This window comes from Urocitellus parryii, chromosome 16, assembly GCF_045843805.1.
Source record: "Urocitellus parryii isolate mUroPar1 chromosome 16, mUroPar1.hap1, whole genome shotgun sequence".
In the NCBI taxonomy this organism is placed as follows: Eukaryota; Metazoa; Chordata; class Mammalia; order Rodentia; family Sciuridae; genus Urocitellus; species Urocitellus parryii.
The window spans coordinates 6,864,166-6,888,320 of NC_135546.1; the positions used below are offsets into that span (position 1 = coordinate 6,864,166).

The following is a 24,155-nucleotide window of genomic DNA, read 5'->3' on the forward strand; positions in this document are numbered from 1 at the left end:
TCATTGTCATTCCAGGTGGTGGTAACGTTGAGAGGTTGGGGAATGTCAAAATTTGTAGTGGTCCCCTGTGAAGTGATGGAAATTCCATTCATTGTTTCTCATTGCCACACACATGTCTCTATAGAATCCGATGGCTGTATGCTCTGGGCAGCCTCTTGTTAAAAAGACTACTACTTTGGTAGAAGGGGGACTAGATGTTGGTAGACAATTAGTGATCTCCACCTCAGATTTGTAAACTGTGTATTTGTTTTAATAACTAGTCTCCTAACATTCCATGAAAGCGCAGTATATGCATGCTTTATTCTCAAATGTACCTCCCATCCTTAATAACATACTGGTATTTTAGTAGGTGCTTAATTAATTGAAAGAATGAATAAATAAATAAATAAATGGCAGATTTTACAGGTAAAGCAATTGAGGCTCAAAGAAGGTCAGTAATTTACCCATCCATTCCTGGAGGCTCAAGAGCATTTTTCCAAAAATGTTGAAATATGAATATTCAAATGGACAGCTCATCAAAGTAGCTAGTAAGGTTTCTTCCAAATCTGAATTTCAGAATTCTTTGGTGTAGGAGGTCACAACATTCCAAATTAGCCTGTGAAGCATCTTTGTTAAGGAGGAAATAAAAAGAAAATAGAAAATAGAGTTTCAGTCTCCCTGGTTCTCGCTCTTGGGGATCTTTCCCTTACACAATGGCGTCCCAGATTCCCACAGACTCTACCTACCTGTCAAAATGGCACCCGTGACTTCAAGATGCCAGAAGACTCCAGCACACTTACTGTAGAGTTTTAAAATCACATTTTCCCTGAACAGGAAGAGTAAGTATATGCTGGCCTTAAAAGATGTGCTATTGGGCCACGGGCTTCCTGGGAGCATGAAAGAAAACAGACAGTGAGTAATATGTTATCAGACACCTATCACACACTTTATGTAGTTATAATAAAAATAAAGATTTTTGAGAATGAATAGTCATTTTAGATACACTGATCATCAGCTAAATTTTTGAGTCAGTCAGAAGATTTAGTACAAGTATCCATTATTGTTTTAGTTTTTTTTTTTTTCTTCTGTGATGGAAAGTCTTGGCAAGAACAATGTAGAGGACGAAAAGTTTATTTGGGGCTCATAGTTTCAGAGATCTCAGTCCATAGATGGTCAAATCCATTACTAGGGGCCCAAGTGAGGCAGACCATCATGGCGGAAGGGTGCAGAGGAGACAGGAGCTTAGGACATGTCCATATGGAAGCCCAGAGAGAGCTCTGCTCACTAGGGACAAAATACAAACCCCAAGGACACACCCCCAGTGACCTCCCTTCTCCAGCCATATTCTACCTGCCTAGAATTGCCATCTAGTTAATCCATATCAGTGGATTAATCCACTGAAAATTCTTGCGTTGTCTCACACATGATCTTTGGGGACACCTCATATCGAAACCCTCCAAATTACCCTTCTTAATAAAAAAACAAGTTACAGATTCTCCTTCGGGATTTTTTTTTTCTACAATTCTAAACTTAATCTTCTTTGTTTTCTAAGATATCGAAGACTTTGAAACCAAAACAAGAAGCACGGTGTCTGTCCGGGAGGGACAAGGTGTGGTTCTTCTCTGTGGCCCGCCACCACATTTTGGAGGTAAAGTGGGGAGGATTTGGGTCACACCATTCATTGGGTCCCTCCAGGGTGGAGGAGGCACATTTGGTCTTGGCGTCCATGATGGACCTTCATCCATTCAGAAGGACCATGAAAGCTCTTCCCATCTGTCTACTGCATGCAAACAGCCCAACGTACCAATGGTATCTCTCAGAAAGGACTCAACAAGTTTGTCCTTAAGGAGATGAAGCATCTCACTGTGCACAGAGTTGATAATGGCAGCTTTGTATTGCAACTGGCCATTACCACACTGGTGGTGTGGCTCACGAGAAGGGGCAATTTACTTAAGCCTCTTTGAGGCTCAGTTTCCTCATCTGTTGTCTGGAGACAATAACTGATATTTATATGTATTGCTGTTGTAGATGTTAAATGAGCTAATGAATGTTAATTGATCAAGTGCGGTAGCCATATTTCTTTTTAAAAAGAGAAAGCTAATGCTATTATTTTGCTACTATTGCACTCTATGAAGAAGGAAATTCCAACCCTTCTCTTTCCAACCTCATGTTGACTATTGGAAGAGAGACTTACCCCATTCATTGGAAGCAAATTATGGATAACGTTGAATCACAGTAGCTCTTTGCAACGGTGAAGATCAAAGAGAAATTGACCACGTGTCTTCTGTCAGCGTCTGTATTGGTCAGGGGAAACAGTCTGCTGCCAAGGACCTAAACCACCCAAGGATACTCATCTCCTTGGGACTGCATTTTTCAAATCCCAAATGACATGGTAAATTGGGCCGTGATTCTCAGTTGGGACCTGAAGTAGGCAAAGAGAAAAACATCTAGGAAATATTTCCTTTGGGACAATCCAGTATCACACTGTATTACAAAAAACTTAATGATAACAGAAAAGAAGTTGCACAACCTAGGTCTAAGTACCTTTATTAAATTCTCAAATAATCACACAACCTATGAGGCCTATATTGTGCTGATTATTGTCTTCCAGGTGCATTACGTCATAGCAGAGACAGATTAAGTAACTCGTCCAAGGTCACAAAGCTGGTAGACAGTGGAGCCAGGGTTCAAATGCAGGCCATCTGACTCCTCTTAGGGTTGACTACCTTCCCCTGTGGAAGAGAGAAGTCTGAAGATAGATAAGACAGGTGTTCAAGTATACAATGCAAGCAGTCGTGTTAGAAGGTTAAAGCAAATCATATTCCTGAGACTTTAGAAAACTTACAACACCGGGCTGTCATCATTTGCTTTTTTATGCAACCTCAAGGCTACACTAGTACAGAAAGAAACTAAGTGGGAGTCATCATTATGTTTCTCATTATTATTAGACTATTACGGCAGTATACTGACCTGGATTGATGGAGGAGAATCACGATACTTTCAATGCTACCTTGAGATAAGATAATATGGCCACAGGATCTGCAATGACTCAGGACTTTTTATGGTGCTTATTTTTTTTAACTGTATGGAAAATTATTTTCCCGTGCTAAGATGATAAGGTACGCAGGAGCACGGGGAAGTCCATGTCACTTTATGCTCTGATATCATTCTGAGACTCTTGACACCATGGAAGATTATTTCCAACTGTTTAATCAGGGATAACGGAAATGTAAAACAGTTATGGAGGAATGACTTCCAAAAAAATCAATAAAGCCGCTGAGGAAGAATGACTTCCCCTTGTCACCTTGTCATTTACCAACAGTAAATGGCACATCAGTCTTCTCAGGCATAAGGTCCTTGTCTGCACGGTGCCCCATGAAATCAAGTCACAGAGGCACAACAAGCACCTTAAATAAAGACCTTTGAAACAGCAGAGTCCCGTCGCACGGGACCAGTAGCCGATGTGCCTGATCCCAAGTCTCACGGTGTCCTAAGTAGCATGTGGGCAGGATTCCCAAGGGAGCTATCAATATGGACAACATCCACGTATTAGAACTTTCATCCCCAATGGTTTTAGGGCCTACCCTGGGCATCCTCAGCTCTTTGAGGACAGGATGCAGGAACAATGTTATTGGATTCTCTGTCGCTCACGCACAAGCCGAAGAACGAGAAGTTAGACTCCGTTTGTGTGGGGGATGTGTCAAACTGCCTTCCACTGTCACGTATGACCGATTAGAACAGCAGGTTTACGTCCGATTTTGGACAAGTGAGTCTTGCGGTCCTTCCGCAAGCCCCGTCAGCCCCAGAGAGAGTGACGGTCCTGCAGCAGGGGAGAAATCCAATGAAGTTGGGTATTATCAGAACAGCCTGCATCCATTATGCTTTTCTCCTCGTTGTATGCACAAAACTCGTGCAAAATGCTTCCTGGCAAACCAAGCCCATCAGATAGATTTCTGTGCATTTTATGAAGAGGTTGCCTAGGAGAGGAAAGACAATGACCCACATGATGGAGTCCTGTTCACCGCCCCAGGGAATAGAGTCATCCACATAAACCAAGCATCAGGTCCCACCACAGAGCAGCTCTTCCTTTAGAGTAAACAAGAGAGACCTCTGTGGGGGCTCCCCAAATGGCAGAGGGACAGCCCCTCTTGGAGGGGAGACTTTCCCCAGCCAAGGTTATTCCAACAAGGAAGTCACCATCGTGAAATGGGCATGAGCTCAGGCAGTCACACCAGCACCCATCCCGGTGAGTCCTACTGTGCGACTTCAGAAAGCGACATCCATGGGAGACCGGACAGGAACCGCTCCGTAGGTTCCCAGGGGTAGGAGTCAATGGGCTCCTTTAATTCCATTTCTAACCAGAGACGGGCAGCTTTTCATCTCTAGGCAAATACCTGAGATAATCAACTTACATAGGAAAGGTCCATTTGAATTCCCAGTTTCAGAGGGTCTTGTCCATGACCAGGCTGGCTCCTTGGGTTTTCGACGTCTGGTGACAGCTCCAAATGGCCATGCTCAGCCCAAGGCCAGGAGACAGGAGAAAAACAAGTGTCAGGGTCCCATAGTCCCCTTCGAGGGCCCTGGTGACCTAGAGACCACCTGCTCGGCCTTACTACTAAGGCCCCCCCACCTCCAGGGCACCACCCTGAGACGACAGCTGAACACTTGGGCCCTCGGGGGCCCATTTAAGGTCCAAATTGATCCGCCTCCAAGACTTTGAGCCTCTTCCTTCAGGGGAGGATTTCACTCTTGCTTCTGTCTTTGCAGAACTCGTACGTCAAAAATACTTAAGAGAAACAGAGACCTAACCGAACGTTCTTGGGGACAAACACCCAGAGGCCACATGGCTACGTGCCGTCACAGCACCTCCCTGAGGTTCCCTGAGATGCCTCTTTCCTTTCTCCCTCACGGCTGACAGTGGCCTCTATTATCTGTTATTTTCTTCTCCTCAATTTGGATTTCCATCTCAGAAAAATACAGTCCTCTGGCTTGTCAGTGTCGGGAAGAGCCAAAACGTCTGGCAGTTGGCCAAATAATCTTTTTTTTTCTTTATTTTTTGGGGGGCTGCCTCTGTCATCCCTGGATGTTTCTAAGGTCACCTCCATCCACACAGGGACTGATGCAGGCAATACGATATTTTTTCTATTTATTCATTTGGTGTCCGGGGAGGGGATGCAGCTCTGATTCTTCCCTGAGCCCTGGACTAGGCACAGTGGGGGGTCTTTCCACCATGGGCCCTTGCTGCTTCACCTCCAAGATGAGCTTCTGTTGAAGCCCTGGGACAGAGAGTCTGCGCAAACCACTTGCAGACCACGTTGGGGACAAAAGAAGAATCTTCTCTAAGTTTTAGAATAAGCAAGAAAACCCTTGAGGTCAAAGCTGGAGGATGACCAGGAAAATAGGCATTCAGGAGATCTTTCTGGGTTCCGTGCATTAGCACAGCTCCTGGGAAACCTAATGTCAAAGATGGCACTGGAGCCACAATCTGCATGAGTTAGTCCAAGGTCATTGAAGTCAGCTTCGCCATGAAATAACAGTCCCCGTATCTAAAGTAAAGTACGCTCTTTCCCTTCAGTCTCTGGATAGCAAACTCTCAAGCCAAGTTTAAGATGGGTTTTAAAGGGAATGTTCTTTTCCTGCTCCCGTCTAATCTTAGGTGGGTAGAACGCCTGAATTTACGCCAGTACTTTGGATTATCTGTCTGGGACGGGAAGATAGCATCCGAGTGTGAGCCCAGTGTTTGTATTTGCATCGGTAAAGATGCTGACAATTCAACTTAAACTGGAAATCATTCCAAACGACGGCTCAGAACCATGCTCTAGAATAAGGAAGGAAAATTATATGGAGAAAACGTGCAAAAATGTCATAGCCAGTCCTTCCCCGTTGGTGTGTTTGTTGTTTCTGTATAAAATGGCAGATGACGTTGACCTATTGGGTAGGTCCAATTTGCAAATGAATATATTATTCTGGGATTTGTTGAATATGCAAAAGGTAGGCAGGCCTGAGAGTAACTTATTGGTGTAATAATATTATTTATAAGATTATCTATAATTTATTATTACTTATAATAGTAATATGACTTATAATATTATTGGACCTGTGTATTATATATTCACTCTCTAATATTTCTAATATCACTCTCTAACTATTTCTTATGTACCTTATAAATGTGCCACCCCTTTTTCTGCATTTTAGGGATACGATGAAGAACAATAACAAAGTTCTCAGCTCTGTAAATCTTATCGTAAATAAATACAAATCATGACGGCAGGTGGTAAGAAATAGGAAGAAAAATAATGGGAGATAGCAAAGAGCAGATGTTGCTGTTATATATTCAAAGGTGAAACAAGGCTTAATTGCCCTTTGAGAAGAGAACTCTCCAGAAGGGAGAGTGGCGCATAGAGAGTAAGGACAGTTGGGTCAGAGGGAGCAGCATCTGCAAAGGACCTGTGGTTGAACCACGTGTGTCTGGCATTTAGAAAAAAAAAAAACAGCAATAAGTCCCGTGTAGGTGGAGCAACATGAGCAAGCAGGATGTAAAAGAGAATATAATATGGTCCTACCTCTGGACAATTTAGGGCCTTTAGATTTTCTGCGAGTGACATGGAGAATACCCTGGATGGTACTGATCAGAACAGGGACACCATTTCTCGGACTTTCTCTAAAATTGGACCAAAGGAGGGAAAGAATAGGAGCAAATAAACCATGATTAGAGTCACTCAGGTAAGAGAGGATGGTGCTGTGGACCAGGATGACAGCAGTACATAGGTAGATCAGTCGCCATCGTCATTATAAGTTCAGTGGGTAAAACTGAAGTGAACCCCTGAGAAAGTGAGTGTGAATTACTAGAGAAAGAGAAGGGTTGTATTAGCCAGGGTCCTCTAGAGGGACAGAATCAACAGGAGGTACGATTATAGAAAGGGGACTTATTAGGTTGGCTTAGGCGACCAGAAGCTGGAGAGTCCCCAGTGGGAATCAATGATGCTAGTGGGAGACCGACCCAAGGCTTCTGGAAACTCCCAGAAACTTCTGGAAACTCCCAGCAGCATCTGCTGCTCCTTCCTTGTTCTTCCAATTTTTATTCCACCCAAACCTCCCATCTATTGGACGGGGCTGCCCATGCTTAGGGAGGGTCTCCATTCCAGTTGGCTATCCCACATGCCAATCATTCCTAGATACCCCCTCATTAACATACTCAGAAGCCTCTTCATCACCAGCATCTCTTTATCCAGTCAAGTTGAGTGTTATTTATTGGGATAACATTGTTCCTGCTTCCCTGTCCTTATAAGAGATGGGGATGCCCCGGGCATGTCCTCAAACCATTCAGAATGAAAAGTTCTTCTAATACCTGGGATGGAGGCTATGAAGGAAAAGCAGGTTTTGAGATGGGAGAAATGAGAAATTCAAGACCTGTTAACTATTGAATGCCAAAGAGACGAAAGAGTGAGAATTTTGAGTGGGACGTTGCATTCCATCCATCCCCAGGGAGAAAGATTTAGTTTGGAGAGCGAAACTTGGATCTCTCTAAACATAAATAGTATCTAATCTAACCTCCCACGTCAGGTAAGATGAGGAGTACCTGCCATCCGCTCTCAGCATCCTGTACACCTGGGCTCATTTAACATTTCAGGGACGATATCTCCATTTTACAAATGGAGTGATCATGTTAAAGACGTTGTGCTGACTTGGCCAAGATCCTCTGTCTGGAATTCATGGGGGTCCGGTTGAAACACCACAGTATTTGTTCATCCGCTTCGTTTTGTCTGACGTGATCTAGCTCACAGCAGACAGTCAGTGTTAGATCAAGTCTATAGGAGAGGGCAGGGATTCTCACCTCTGGGAGGGAGCATGTAAACACTGTGTAAAGAAGCAGATTGACATGCCTCGAGGGATGCACAGCATCAGAACCAGGAAGCTGTGGTTCTTCCCATTCCTGGTAGCTGACCTGATTCCCAGGGTTCAGTCCGAAAGGTCTCATGGCCACTTGCTTCTCTCCTCTTTCCAACTCCCTTCAATCCAGCCAATCAAACCGAACACCTGGGTTATAATCCGCTATCATGAGAGAATCCAGGGTTTCTAGACCTGGACACAATTCACAATGCAGGGAGAATTTTTTTTTTCCCCTTTGGGTATCAGGGATTGAACCCAGGGGTGCTTAACCACTGAGTGACATCCCCAGCCGTTTTTATTTTATTTTTTTTAATTTTGAGACAGGGTCTTGCTAAGTTGCTGAGGGCCTCGCTAAGTTACTGAGACTAGCTTTGAACTCGCCACCCTCCTGCCTCAGCCTCCTCTGGGGCCACTGGGATTACAGGCGTGCACCACCATGCCCGGTAGAATTTTTGTTATGGAAGACTGTGTTGTTCTTAAGGAATTGAATCGTACCCTTAGCTTCTGCCCTCTTGATGCTACTAGGGTCCTCTCTCCAGTGATGACAATGAAAAAATTCTTCCAGATATTACCAGATACCCTCAAGAGACCAAAATCACTCTTGTTTAAAAGCCAGTGTAGTCCATTTTTTTGAGGTTAGCTATATTAAGCTCACCTAGACAGGATGGGGATTGAAAAGACAGAAAGAAGTGTGGTCCTCACGGTCCTTGTGTATCTGCGTCCGGTTGCTTTCCTAGTCATTGTTAGGTGTAGAGATTGCCCAGCAGTTACCCCAAAGCTGGCTGAGTTTCCGTTCTCTCTTCAGGTAGGGTTTGCCAGGGTCTCATCCGTCTCAGAGTTGTATGGAGTTTCCCAGTAATAGGAACCCGGTGTGTGTGGGGGGTCTTTATGTATTGGTTATTTGTCGACCCCAAAGATCACCATCTCCGTGATTCAGAACAAACGGGATGTGAATCAGAAGAGATCTCATAAAATCCAGGAGGTCAAGCAGCAATTGTGGGAATAACGGAAATTCCAGACAAAGCAGATTTTATAAAGGCATGGGGCCGTGTTCTGAATTGCCTCATAAACCCACTGAGGACAATATCAATGACTTCAGCCCAGGCAAGGAATCTCGGTTCTTGCATGAGGTCTTTTGCCACCGTGTTCGTGTAACTGTGATTTACCCACCCAGAGCCCGTCACATTGAACCCTGAAGCACTGCACGCCAGGTTTGCCGTAAAGCTGACTCGTTCTGGAATATTCCAAAGGGGGGGATTTATTCACTCACCCTGAGCGGTACACTTTGGATTCTTTATTCCCATCATTTATTTTCTACCTGAGACAACAGGCTGCTGGTGTTGAGATCCATTCCAGTGCCCCAACAGTACTTGGGGGTGTCCCCGGTTGTCATTATTAGTCTCTTTTACAAGACATACTGCCCCTCTTATATATATAAAAAAATAATATCGCATCCCATAGAATGGGTAGAATGGCATAGATCTTCCGTTGTTTGTATTTTAAATATCCCAGTACAAGATATGGGGCTGTAAAGGATGTCAAAACATAATCGTACCCTGGGGGAAACAGAAGTTGCTGTATGCTTGAGAGAGCAGCAGATAGAGTTTTTCGGCTGCTTACCGTGGCTCTGCCATTTCTCATCATAATAAAATTGCAGAGGATGGTGCGGGGGAGAACCTGCAGTAAAGGCTCTGGGAAGGACCTGCGATCATTCAATCCTCGCGTTGCTGCTGCTGAATCAACACCGGGGGAAAGGCATCCCGACCATGAATAACACATCCATGTCATTAGAGGTGCAGGGAAATGATCTCAAGACCAGGGATGTCAGCCTCCATGGCTCGGGAATCACACAATTCATGACACAATGCCAAATGAGGAGTTTTTTTAAAACTTCCGATTTGGAAGGTTTTTTTTTTTTTTTTTTAATTTCCCTATTAAGAAATATACCCATGAAGCATGGCCAGTGGCTAATGATAGAACAGAAAGAGATAAATGCTCCCCCTGTAGGCTGGCTACCTGGGTGAATGAGAAGAGCCACCTCGGGTTGGAGAAGGGACCGTGGCAGAGGGAGGCACACAGTGACAGGAGGGACTCAAAGCCAGCCTCAGCAACTTAATGAGGCCCTAAGCAACTCAGGGAGACCCTGTCTCTAAATAAAATACAAAATAGGGCTGGGGATAGGGCTCCGTGGTCGAGTGCTTCTGAGTTTCATCCCCAGTATCTCCCACCCCTCAAAAAAAAAAATGAAGAGGAAGAATTAGCAATTGCCTAAAATCCCTGCCAGCCCCGACACTAGGAATCCACGCACTGAGAAACATCTTCCTTCATGCTGCGTCGCACCCAAGGAATATACAGTCACCATCCAAAATCCAAGGGATTTCTCTTCCAGTGCGGTTACAGAGAGGAGACACGGAGGTTGGCTATTTGTGTTCGTAACTTTCCAAGTGTCCTTTCACACCACCTCGATCAGTGTCCATACATGGAAACTGGTCATGTATGGACACGCTCTGGCTCTTCCCCAGACCATGCCCTCTGAGGATACAGCCCAGAAGTATGTGTGTGTTTTCTGGTGTTCACTCTAAATGTAGAACCTCTGCTCTTTCAAGAGGCCCATTTCAGACAGGACCCTTATTCCTTCAGGATTTTATTTTGTGTCTGATTCTCTGCTAAATGTTGGCAAGATTTTGGAGCCATGTCAAAGATGAGCCTTTCCTCCCTAGGAAATTGGGTTCAATGTAGACCCGGCGACCAGGCAGTGTGGCCAGAGGAAGCTACGGGTGCTGAGAATTGGGGTCTAAATATGAGCCGGGGTTGTGCTTCCAGAGAGCTTGGGAGTTTGGAAGGAAGTTTGAGGGTAACAAAGAAGAACCAAGGAAAGAAAACTGATATTAAAAAAAAAGAGAGCATCAATCTCAGAAATGAAGTGCTAAGGAAGCAGTCTAGAAGCTGACCTCTAAAGGAGCTGGTTTTAAAATCCTCTCTTTGCACATTTTAACCATGTGACTGGAGGGAGATTACTTTCACACTCTCAGTTGTAGAATCCTCTTCTGTTTAGCGGGCAACTTAGTAATTTGCAAATCACTTCATCAAACAACCGTTGGGAGGAGGAAAGCAACGCACTTAAAAAAAAAAAAAACTTTACTACCTTTCTGTACACTTCTCTGTTTCTGTACTAGAATTTTCCGGGGGCTTCTAAATATTCCACTATTGAAGAAGGATACAGCACATGCAGGAACCGATTGGAAAGTTTTAGCAGCTAAGATAGAAACGAATTCACCCAAGGAGAGAAGAAAATTACAGTCTCAGGCCCCAAGATTATAGGTTGAAGAATACAAAGATGTCCCGGGCATCAGCAGCAACCTGTAATTTCCATGAAGTGGAATGGGTTGCGTTGGATTTCAGAGAACTAACGCTTATTCCCCTGCTCCAAAAAAGGGCCTCGTCAGATAAGGAGCCCCAAGCCCAGAACATGACCCTGGGAATTTTCTCACGATCGCCTTTATTTCACAAAAAGTTCAAAAGATGAAGAGTCAACCACGACGGGGGCGTGGGGACCACTTTATTCCTCCTCCTTTTTATGTTGAGGAGGAATTTGCTATCTCGCCGACACTCGGGTTTCAAACAAAAACCTCTGAGCATCTCTTTGGTGGAGACAGAGCAACAGGCTTAGAAGTCAGGCAGCAAAGGACATCAGTGAGGAAACTCAGAAGCAGGAGACGACACGGAATGATGAAAGCCCCCAGTGGGGACTTGCAGAAAGAAAGATGAAATCCGGTATACCTGCAAAACAGGACCAGAATGTCAAAGCATATTTTTTTCTGAAAATAATAAAAAAAATGGAATTGCATTTTATGCATACGTGGTCTGAAAGTATAGACTCTCGTGGAGATCAAAGGAGGGTCGAAGGTGAAGCAGATCATTCATAGATAGGCAGGGTCTAAGCCTCCCTCTATGGCAAGAACAACTCTTTTTTCTTTTGGCAATATCCTAGGCAATGGTGATCTCAGTTCCATTTCATAATTTCTAATGCTAGAAAGAGCCCTTTGTTTAATGAATCATATATTAACACAGCTCCGAAGTTGAGATGACTTGAGTCGGTCAGTTTTCTGTAACTATAATAAACAACGGAGACAAATCAACTTATAGAGAGTAAAGGTTTATTCTGGCTCGCAGTTTGGAGATTTCCATTGACCCTATTGCTTTGGGCCTGCAGTAAAACAGTGTATCCTGAGGAGTGTGGGCGGAGTATAACCGTTCACCTGATGGCCAGGGATTGAAAGAGAAGAGGAAGAAGGGCTGGGATCCTACTGTCTCCCATGAGGACACATCCATATGGCACATGAAGGTGGCTCTAGTCCTCTTCCAAGATCTTTAACCTGCATCAGAAATCTAATTTTTTTTTCCACTTTCTTTTGTGACATCAACTCTCGCCTGTGTTGCATTTTGTTATCTTAATGCACTTGGTTCTTAATTCACCTCTCAATAAAGAGTTCTGTGAACCTAGTATTTCCCTTCAACTGTTTGAGTCGTTTGGTGTTTGTCAAAAATACAGGGTCTGCGATCCTTCACTCAGATTTAATGAAACTAAATTGCTAGGAGTAGAATTATTAACTGTCTGTGTTTTAGCCTTTATTTTGGCAATTCTGGAGTGCTTGAGGTTTGGGAGTCAATGCCTGAATGAATAAAACAAAATACTCCATTATGAACACGGCCCAGTAAGAATAAAAATGATACCTATTTTTTTTTCTCTTTCCTTCTTTGGCCCTGGAGATTGAATTCAGGGGCTTTTAACCACTGAGCCACAGCCCTACCCCTTTTTATTTTTATTTTTATTTTTTATTTTTAAGACCGGGTCTAGCTGAATTGCTTAAGGCCCCCACTAAGTTGCTGAGGCTGGCTTTGAACTTGTGATTCTTCTGCTTCAGCCTTGCAAGCCGCTAGGATTACAGGTGTGTGCCACCGAGCCTAGACCTCCATCTTATTTTTATAAACTGTAGTTCATTCTATTGTGTGCCCTTTCTGAGACTCTTCTCATCCTGTAGATCCTTTTTTTTTAAATTTTCCAATTTCTAAAAATAATACCTACTAATTTAAAATTCTAATAGGACAGAGGCATACTGCGTAGAGAGTTTTAAGTCTTTTATTTCCCACCCTTAATTCATTTTTTTTAAAATCATTGTATGTATCCGCAGGTTTAAAATAAAATGATCTGTATGTACATGTACACATACAAATTCCCATACTCAAATAGACAGTCTGTCATTAGCCAAGGCTGAATATATTGATTTGCAACATGTTTTCAGAAAACAGTACAGCTTAATTTTTGCTCTGCCTGATATTACTATGATGGGCCTAACACTTAAATGGATTCATCTAAATAATGTTAAAAAGTAATCTAATAATACAAAGCAGGTGATGATTTTTATTGTAAAAGATTGACCAGAAAGGAACATAAGACTATTTTTGAAAAGATGGAGATGCTTTATGTTTAATTTGGGATGGTGGTTATCAAAGGCATACCATTTTTACAATTATTGAAACTCAACTTAAGATCCGTGTCTTTGCCGGGCACAGTGGCACACGCCTAAAATCCCAGTGGCCCAGGAGGCTGAGGCAGGAGGATCACGAGTTCAAAGTCAGCCTCAGCAAAAGCAAGGCCCTAAGCAACTCAGTGAGACCCTGTCTCTCAATAAAATACAGAATAGGGCTGGGGAGGTGGCTCGGTGGTTGAGTGGTACCCAAAATAACCAATAAAAAAGATCTGTGTCTTTTATTTTGTTCAATAGATCGTATATAATTTATATTTACCTATAACATTTTCAGAGAGAGCGTGATGGATGTTCAGGGAGGAAACCCCTGTTCTCTCTCATCTTCAAGATCCTGCTGTGTGTTTTTTCAGTCTTGCCCACTCATCTCTGGTGTGGACAGCTGCATCGCTTTCGTCACCTTGATGGTTTCTGTGTGGAATCCATTCTTCTGAGAAGTTTTTTCTGAACACAAGTTATTGTAGGCTTCTCTTCTGAATGCCTTGGTCAATCCGTGTGTTTTCCCACATGGAAATTACCCACCTGAGTGGCAATAAGTGAGCGGTGTGACTTCTACAGGCTACAAGTTTTGCTTTGCTGGACTCCCAATCCTAAAACTATCACAGAGTGATAGTGCTCAGAAATTCTATAACACTCATAGAGTGAACTCCACGATCCGGGATAGAGTACTTTCACTTTACATCTTTAAGTTGAATTTAATAAGTGCTCCTCAGTTAAGTTCAACCTTCTGACAATATCATGGAGAAACACCTCTTCGAAAGCACAATTGCTAAAGAAATTTAGTGTGCACGGAACCTGTGATGGTTTCTACATCTTCTAGCTCTTCTTAATACATGCATCCACTGATTCTCTTGACACCCTATCATCTGCCCTGAGTCCCACACCACCCTATGATGGGCAAGGCAAGTGCATCACGGACCTCCCCACTGGGATACATGGGGAAATAAGGGAACCATAAAATTACACACCAGATCTGCAGCTTTCACTGGGACAAATACGGTCACAATTTTATTCGAATGATGGTGACACTGAGCCCATGATTCTCAGATAAGAATAGATACCGTAAGGTTAATGTAATTTTTTTCCTGGTTTTTCAGATTTATCCTATGCCTGGACCTTCAATGACAACTCTTTGTATGTCCAAGAGGACAAGAGGCGGTTTGTATCTCAAGAGACAGGAAACCTGTACATTGCTAAGGTGGAGCCCTCGGACGTGGGCAACTACACCTGCTTCATAACCAACAAGGAGGCCCGGAGGAGCGTCCGAGGACCCCCCACGCCTTTAGTGCAACGCACCGATGGTAAGAGGAAGAGTTCTCTTGGGACTCTACTTTGTGGCTCTTCCAGAATGGGGGTGGGGGCGGGGGTGGGGATGGGGGGGTGCTGTCTGCTTCCCTCCTGTTCAATGGAGCCAAATCCTCCCGAAGCTATGAATTGGAAGTTCAGTTCACCAGAGTAATGCAAGTCAGTTACGATAGAAAACTTCTGCCATTCACCCACGTGGTGCAGTATACCTGGTTTTGGGTACACTGTGCCATCTCATTCCGACATTGGGACAGCTTGATTTCACTTTTCTGAAGAATTAATCTGTAAAAAAAATGATATTTGTCGGGGAGGGGGGGTTGGCATGTGTGTATGTGTGCATGTGTGGGTGCAGCTACATTTGTATCCTTCAATTAAGATCATGTGAATGAACATATATGGGAACCGGTTTAATGCCCCCTATCCTAGCCAAATAGCAACATAAATTTAAAAAAAAAAAGATAATACGTATGGAAAGCAAAGAAAACCAACTATTAATTATGAGCACTCCAAAGAAATGAAATTGCAAGATCGAGGCTGATTTTACTTCTCCAAGGAACATAACTCAGATTGGCCTCTGATGTGTTCTGTAGCTTAGCCGGTTGGTTCAGAGAATGAGCAATGACTGGAGTCATCCAAGTGGAAAAACCCTCAGGTTGATTCTTTAATTAAATGCGCACAGTGGGATATGTAAAGACAGGGAAAAAAAAATCTGTGAGTGCATTATAAGATCAGGTTTTGGACTTGAAATGCAGTACCTCCTAGAATTCCCCCGCCCCCCGAAAAGACAAGCAAGAATATTATATAAACGCTAGCAGAACTGTGAAACCCACTCCGTAGGGAGAGTCCTTATGGAAGAACTTCATAGTCACTAACTACCCAAACATGTTCTCAAGGTCTTAATTCCAATTGGGGCAACCCTTAGATGTATTCATAAGAACAGAAGAAAAATGGGTAAAATATGGTAGGATCTCCTCATTTTTCTTCTGTTCTTAATTTCTGCAGAACCCCTTCCCAACCCCCCTTTTCCATGCCTTCTATAATCTTCATTATATTTAAGGTAAAAGTAGGCCAGTACCATTGTACATAATATAAATCAATTAAACCTTTTTTAAGTGGGCATACGAGAAACCTCAGATGGCAAGAAAGACAGTTCAAAGCTTGTCAGTTTAGCAGAATGAAGTAGTAGTACTCTAACTTCCCCACCGGAACCTCTTTCAATGTTTGCAAAGATCAACGTCTTAAAAAAAAAAAAATGAGTTATTTGTCTTGTAGCTATCACATTTTCTGCAGTTGCACCGAAAATCCCACGTATTTTTGGAATATGTCACTCGTAGGTTTGATATCTAAAAATAAAACATGATCAAAGTTTTTAAAGACTCTCAAGGGGCCACTGATTAACTTAATTGAAATAATGAGATATATTTCTGTTTATCACAACTTGTCTGGCAGATAATGTATTTATAACACATTAGAACACTACCTTATTTTAATCTCAGCCTATGGCCACAGTTCCTTATTGGAAGTACTAAAACTGTAAAGACATTTTTTTTTATATATCTATATACATGTTCAGAAAACTAAAGCTTAGGACCTACAGATATTTTTCTTTTTATCTCAGTTCATGTGATTGCTTTATATATTTTGCCACAGAAATACTGATAGCTTGGAATATACTGCTGTATCACACGTCTTACCATTTTTAATGCAAAATTCCTATTCCTGAACCGACCCAGCCCCTGGCTCCCTGAAGGGGACGTGGGTCCAGCTATCTCTAAGAAGGATCTTTTATAAAACCATAGCTGTATCCAGTTCTTTTGAAAACACGAATTCTTATTAAGACCAAATAATCAAGTTTGGGTTAATGAAGCGTTTACTTCCTAGGAAAATTCCATTCTCTGGAAATGCTGCTAGCTCTTTTGATATTTAACAGGTGTGATGGGGGAATATGAACCAAAGATTGAAGTCCGTTTTCCTGAAACTATACAAGCCGCAAAGGATTCATCTGTAAAACTGGAATGCTTTGCCCTTGGAAAGTAAGGTGGTTTGTTGTTTTTGTTTTTTTTTTTTTTCCCTAGTTGCTTTAAATTTTTTTTTTAAATAAACCTTTTCATTATTCAAACATTGCTCTAAGAAATAGATTTCAAATGCTGAGCCATAGGGAATCTTTCTGGTTGGAATTTAAATTAAAAATATCTAATACACAGAAAGCGATGCTGCCTTTCTCCCCTAAATATGGTGGGTATTTCCTCGAGTTTAGTATAATGGGACCCTTTGATACAGCACTTTGCAAGATAGTATGTTAACTCGCATGACCCCGTGGGCCAGTGGCTAAACTTTTGATATATCCTTCATGACCTCTTGTCCTACATCCAGAAATACATTGCCTGGAGTGAGTCCTTGCTTAATTAATCAGCAGTTCTTATAAATGGAAAAACCCATTCATTTCCCAAACTAGACTAATTAAGCCCATTGTTATAGTAGATAATTAGAGTTGAGTCCAATCCGCTCCGGGAATGTTCTGGGTGCTTACTTTGACTCCCCGATAATTGTTTAGCAGGGTCAGGCTTGGAATATTTGGAAGCCAGAAAAAAATATTTGCATTTTTGCATGGGGTATCTATCTAGAACATCTCTCTGCTTTCTCATGACCATCAAATTTCAGACAAATATATAATTTTGTGGGTTTTTTTCGCCTATAAACACCAGAAAGGAAAAAAATAAAAAAGGAAGACAGACAAGATTGGTCATTTTCAAGAGTGAGGGTGCATAAGAATAAACTTGGAACATGGCTGAATTCAGATGCTGAGTCTGTAGGTCTGGGGCAAGGTCTGACTTCCCCATATCCTACAAGTTCCCCAGTTGTCCTCACCTGCAGAATGGACTTAGAGTGGTAGGAGGGTGGGACTCTTCCTAAAAGCTCGGGGGACATTTCCTTAAATCCAAAGTCTGTAATGTGACCATCACAGGTAGAAACGGATTTATTTTCCAAACTCCAGAAAATGTCTTCAGTAGTTTTACCCTTTCTATTAACTAAATGGACTCAGCCATCCCCAAAAAACACTGGCCACTAAATCTTCTAGTTTCTCCTCTATAAATGAAATTGTGTTATACTCTGAATTAAATTTCTGATGTTAGTCGTTTCTCATGGATTGAAGAGATCATATTTCACTTTCATACAAGCTGGCCTCATAGTATTTGTCCAATAAATAATTAATGATTGATTAAATGGGATTCAGAGAGGCACTTTAAATCAGTCTTTTTTTTTTCTTGGTCTCCCTTTTAGGACTTGATGAATTTTCACCATTTTTTTAACCTTTCAAGGAAATTAAGGTTTATAAAAATAAGGAAAATACATGTCAGCAAAATACTGGGAGAATTAGATGACCGTTTTTAACAAGAAAACCAATGAAAAATAGTCACTGAAAAGAACATTAATAACTTATCGTGTTGTATTTGGCATGAGGAAATATGGATTACTTAAATAAGAAAGGCTCTTCCCTAATAAAAACAAAACTTCAGAAGGTATTGAGGCTAGTTATCTACACACTAATGGAAATGATTTTATTTGTAAGTACCTGTAACTAAGCATTGGTGATACAATAATACATATATATATATATTTATATATGTATATGAAATATATATGTATATGTATATATATACATATATATATATACATATATATACACACACTAAGAAATTGGGGGGGGGTGGAAGAAAGCAAAAAGAGTCAGGAAATATTGACCAACTACTTTGCAACTTGAACTTCACCATTTACCTTCAATATTTTTTTTATTTTAGTTGTTGGTGAACCTTTATTCATTTTTTTAAATTTACATCTATGTGGTGCTGAGAATCAGACCCAGTGCCTCACACCTAGTATGCAAGCGCTCTACCACTGAGCTACAACCCCAGCCCTGGCTTTTTGCCTTTACTATTTTAATCATTGATTTCATATATATATACATATATATATGTATATATATGAAATCAAAATTTATATATATGATTATATGTATATACATTTATATGTGTATATATATGCACATATATATTTTTTTTCTTGTAGTACTGGGAATTGAACCTGGGGATGCCTTCCCACTGAGCTACATCTCAGCCTTTTTAAATTTTATTTGGGGACAGGGTCTCCCTACGTTGCTGAGAGTCTTACTGAGTTGCCTGGCATTTTTATTTTTCTACTTCAGCCTCCCGAGTCACTGAGATTACACATGGATGCCACCAGACTCGGTTGAGATCCTGAGTATGTCTTAAAATCTTACAGGATGCATCACATTTTCATTATATATGAGAAACCGAGACTTGGGTTAAATAAGCTTCCTGTTGAGTGGCTTATCTGAATGGAGTTGCTTCTTTTGGTTTTAGGCTCTTTGGAGCAAATGGCTATAGAAACTGCTTTTGACATCATGGGGGCCAAGATTCAGTTTCTAGTTTTCTCAAGACTGTCACGATCCTTGGCAAACCTACTTGTGACCTCTGTGAATTTCCATGTTCGCCTCCAAAAGGAGTCACAAGGATACCTGCTTTGTGTCTTTGTTGTGAAAACTAGAATATAGGATACATGGAAAGTCATTAGTCACTGGGAATGGCATTTAGTCCATAAACATGCATTGAGTTACTCTGAATCCTAAAGGCCAATTCCATTCTAATTTTTATGGCGTCCGTTGGAGAAAGTGGGTGTGTCATGATCACAATATGCATCTCAGGCAGTTTATAAATCCTCCTCTGTCGTTCACACATTAACCTCTTTGGCAATCAGGGAAGATCAGAATGGAAAAGAGATGGGAAGAAAACTCAATCAAGATAGAATTCGAATGGCTCACTTATTAGATCTCTTCATTTTGTATATGTTCACAGTATTCGAAGCTATAGAAAAGTTGCAAGAGTAGTGCATGAGAAATCACATACCCCTTACCTGAGCTGTCCAGGGTACACATATAAACCATGGCCACATTCTCCTAAAGCTCTCTCCACTCCCGCCACCCCGCCACCCTCCCCACACACATACACAGACACACACCCACTAAATAGATTGGCGATAAGTGATAACTGAGCATATATTTTAGGGAGCATGTTCCATGCACTCAAAATCCTGCCAAACCGCCACATCCCTCTTTCATCCCAGCTTGCTAAGAAATTTGGAGATGGAAGAAAGGAAATGATAATATAGAGTCAGAAGATTTTGACACTGTGACTTGAGGTTCACCATTTAGCTTCACTATTTGGACCCCATGGTGAGTACACGCTACAAGAATCCAGGGGGATTGAGTGAAAGAAGTGAATCCACAGTCCAATCAGGATGCTGAAAGCCCGGGAATCTGTGAGGTATGGGGAGCAATTGAGACATATAAAATTTTCATCCCATGGGGACGAAAACAATCAGCATATTAAAAACCGACAGCCAATTAAACCACGCGTGGTAAACTTTATAATCCTAAAAATGTATCAGAGCGTGTAAACTTCTCCATAAAAAACTCCGCTAGCAATATATGACCTAGGAAAATTTGAGCCGGGAAAAAAAAAATTAGCGTTTAAAAAGATCTCGAAATAGAAAACGTGATTGGTATACACACACAAAAAATCACGATTTAATAAATCACATGTTTATTGTTAAGTTTTTGTAGAAAAGAACTCTTAGACATAAAATAATATTGAACAAAGAATAAAAATTATGACAGTTACTTAACTGTACTCTATAGAAAACTGTCAAGAAAATAATAGATTTTTATAGAGTATACCTCAAAAGATGTTTATAAGCTAAAATTAATCAAGGCTCAGATTCTTTTTATGAAATGATGTCATTAATATTGAAAGGAAGTACCCCCGATTTAAAACAGCAAAACCAAATCATCTTCTTGGTCTGAGGGGGTCATGTTTCAATGCCCTGTATAATAAGCAGCTTATATTTCTATGATTGAAGGGTTGGTACATTTCTCATTTCTTCAAATGATAAAAGGTATGAGTAAATCGTAGGTTTACTTTGGAAAACATGAAATTGTGGGCTACCACCAAAAAGATTTTTAGGTATTTTTATATATGCTTGCCAATAGTTTTCCGAAAACAAATGACATTGTGTTTGAAACATTGCAAAATATTGAAAATGCGTCTTGGTCCATTACAAATTTTGACATTTATCAAATACCATACCAACTCTCTTCTAAATTTGCAGACAGGAAATTAGCAAACAAAAATTAAAAAAAAACATATTTGCTAGGAAATTGATGTTGTGCATATAATTAATCTGAAACAAAATCCAACTTCTTGCTTGTTAATTTATAAATCTGTAACTGCAGGTTTATTGCCAAGTGGTTCTTGTAAACTCTTGTGAATGTTAATAATCAATCATATTTGCTGACACCTTTTTATAAAAACATTGTGTGTTATTTGGTTTTACATATTTCCCCCCAAATGTGGGAACTTACCATAGCAATCCATCTGAATCTCTGTGCCTGTTTTCTGGTCCAACTCTCCAAAATTGACATCATTTTTCTCTGTGGTTCTGATGATTGCTTTGTCTCCTCTGAGTGTTTTTAGCATGCCTTGTAAGCTTTGTTAGAAACCTGGACATGCCGTATGTATCAGGCACAAGGAGGTGGGGCAGCCGGGTTTTGTTGTGAGGTCTTATGCTCCTGTGGTCAGGAACTAAGCTGTATTTACTGCTTGATGTGGCTCTGGTGTGAGGGCTAAACTGTCTTCTAGCATCTGCTTTTGTCTTTTCGGTTGTTTTGGGTTTCCCTAGAGACTCCTTCTTAAATAGAGTCTAAGGCTTAGAGATATTTCAGTTGCAGGTCCATGTTGTTCCACAGAAGCTCCATGGATGATAGGAAAGTCAGTCATTTTTTGCTAATGCTATGATCTTAGTCCTTTATGTGTCTGTTTCTATCGAGTCCTTTTTCTTCCCATCAGCCTTCTCCCTTTTCTGCTTGTTTGCCTATGTGGTAATTGCATAATAAACACTGTAAGCATTGCATTATCCCACCCTGGAATGTTGTGTAACAATACGAAGACTGGACTTGGAATTTTATGACAGCTCAGTTACTGTGTATCTGCTTTATTTCTCTGCAGCTTATTAATCTTTCTGAGAGGAGTTGCAGAGTAAACGTGAAGGTTAATTTACTGCTGAGTGTCCTTATGGAATGCTTCAAATGTTCATGCAGTCATTCTGTTCTGGTTTTGGCGGAGGGACCTCTAATATCTCCAGCCATGTTTGAGCTCTAAAAATTGTTCTGTCCTCAATCTCATGCAACTCTTCCATGCAGATCTCCCGGGCAGATTCACTTCACAATGACCTCTTTTCATGTATTCTACTCTGCAATTCCTGCAGTCTCCCTGAATTCTGATCTGTGTCGTCTTCCCTCCACAAAACCGTACTGTACTACTGGGTCTCCCCACCCTCATTCCTGATCTGCAAAGTACCTCCACACAGAAAAACAGCTATCAAAGGCTTCATTAATTTATTTTCCCTCTCTCAGGGATTGCAACTTTGCTTTGTCAGTGGCTAAATGACTGGGAAAAGGGTTTCCCCCTCCACCAACATATTTGTGCCACTTTCTATGGTTTCCGGAAGAAAGTAAGTACTGTCCTAACTGCGCCTACAAGGCCAGGGGCCAAGTGGAGTTTTGAAGGTCAATACAGTGAGCTTTAGAGAGATTAGGCCACTTGACCAATATTAGTTGCAGATCTGAGTTCAAATCTATATCTCACTGATTCAACTGTCATTCACACAACCCTTTGATATTCATATCAAACTACCTTCTAAATATAAAAAAATGAATCTTCCATATGCAGTATCAGTTGGATCCCAACTAAATAGACCTTTTATTAGAAAAAAATTTTGAAAATTCAGCAAACTGTTAACAAATGCTTTTGGAAATGGAACCATGGAAATCAGTCCCATTTATATTGTCTGCTAATGACTAATATTTTAGTGATGAGTATTTCATTTTATATGTTGAATATTTTTTTAAATGACTCAAAATATAAGCTTTTAAAAAAATCCAAGGTATGTTTTAGTGAGAAGTGTTTCAAAAATCACTCAGAAAGAGGTGAATGATCGTTTGTGTGATGGTGCTCATGTGAGCCATTCTTAAAAAAAGCTGGAAAAGATGACATGGAAGAGCTCTGAAAATGAACTTTCTCTAACTAAAGCAAACAAAGGAAGACACTGTAATCATGTTGGAAGGAAATGTAGCTGGAGAGGTGGAGGGAAGTTTGGCTGCAGGGCTCAGGGTGAGAACATAACCTTGGTAAACCGCTCTGGGCTCAGGAGAATACAGAACACGGAAGTACCTGCCTACACGGTAACTGCTGTGACTTGGGGACATGTAGCTCATTTTCTGTGTTGGGGTTTGAGAGTTGACACCCTCACAGCTTTCATCTCTCAGCTTCGTCTCATTTGTTTAACATGGCAGACTCTTAATTATCTAAGCTGCAAATTAATTGCATTGTGAAATAACTTGCAAAACTCCACGCCTAGGTTGCACCATTACATAGGGGCCAGGTAGATGCTGTATGATTGACAGATGTGCACGTCTCCTTTGGAAAAAAAAAAAAAAAAAAAAAACAGGGGCCTTTGCTCTTGGTGACGAAATCAAACCAATAACCCCCAGAACTCTATTCTCTTACTTTGATAAACAACCCAACGTATTTTCCCCTCTTCAGAAAAGATAACAGTGCTTCTGTCACTTTGCTCTTGTTGCTCTGTGAAGTAAATAAAATTAGTAGGTAGCACTGGGTGTTCCTATGTATTCCGGAGCCGTCACACCGAGGATGTATTTATGCATTCATGTCCACCTTATTTATTTATTCTTTTCTAATTTAGGAAGCAGAGGATACCCAGCTTGGCTATTAATGTCAGACAATAAATTCCAAGTCTCCCAACAGTGTTTTTTAGGTGTTCTGGAACTTTCTGCTGATGGGGAGCTGTTCCTTAGGATGCACTCTTGCTCCTTATACCCGTCGCATCACCGTAGATTGTACTGCAGTGAGAATTCTTAGGTCACTCCAGATGACAACAGAATTTTTAGATCCAACGAGGTGCTCTGAGCTTCCTGCAGACCTTGACATTTGCTTTTGTTTCTTAATCCATCGGATATTGTAGTAACTCCCAGTCTCGGTGTCTAATAAGTAGTTTGTCTATTTTTTCTCATCACTGAATGGAATGGGTAGAGAACAGAATATTTCCCTGGGTATGTACGATTTGTCCCATGGATGCCAGAATCTACTCTGAAACCTGATCTTTAGGTTCTTGATAATGGCTTTGCTTTTTGACATGAGATTCTGTCCTTTGGCATAAAATAGCACCGTAAACTGTACAGAACACTCACCTCTGTTAACCAGGCAGGCACATCACAAATCTGACCCATCATCAAGTGGGTCATTCAGAAATTGGAAGACAGCAGTGAATCTCACACACACA

The 24,155-nt window shown here is 41.3% G+C and overlaps 1 protein-coding gene across 1 annotated transcript in view; it reads left to right on the forward strand.

Moving 5' to 3' along the window:
* Positions 1–24,155, forward strand: part of Cntn6 (contactin 6) — a 153,454-nt gene that overhangs the window by 40,523 nt on the left and 88,776 nt on the right. Inside the window, 3 exon segments of the mRNA XM_026409025.2 lie at positions 1,532–1,627; positions 14,513–14,716; positions 16,651–16,753. Of these exon segments, the coding sequence (XP_026264810.2) occupies positions 1,532–1,627; positions 14,513–14,716; positions 16,651–16,753 (403 nt within the window).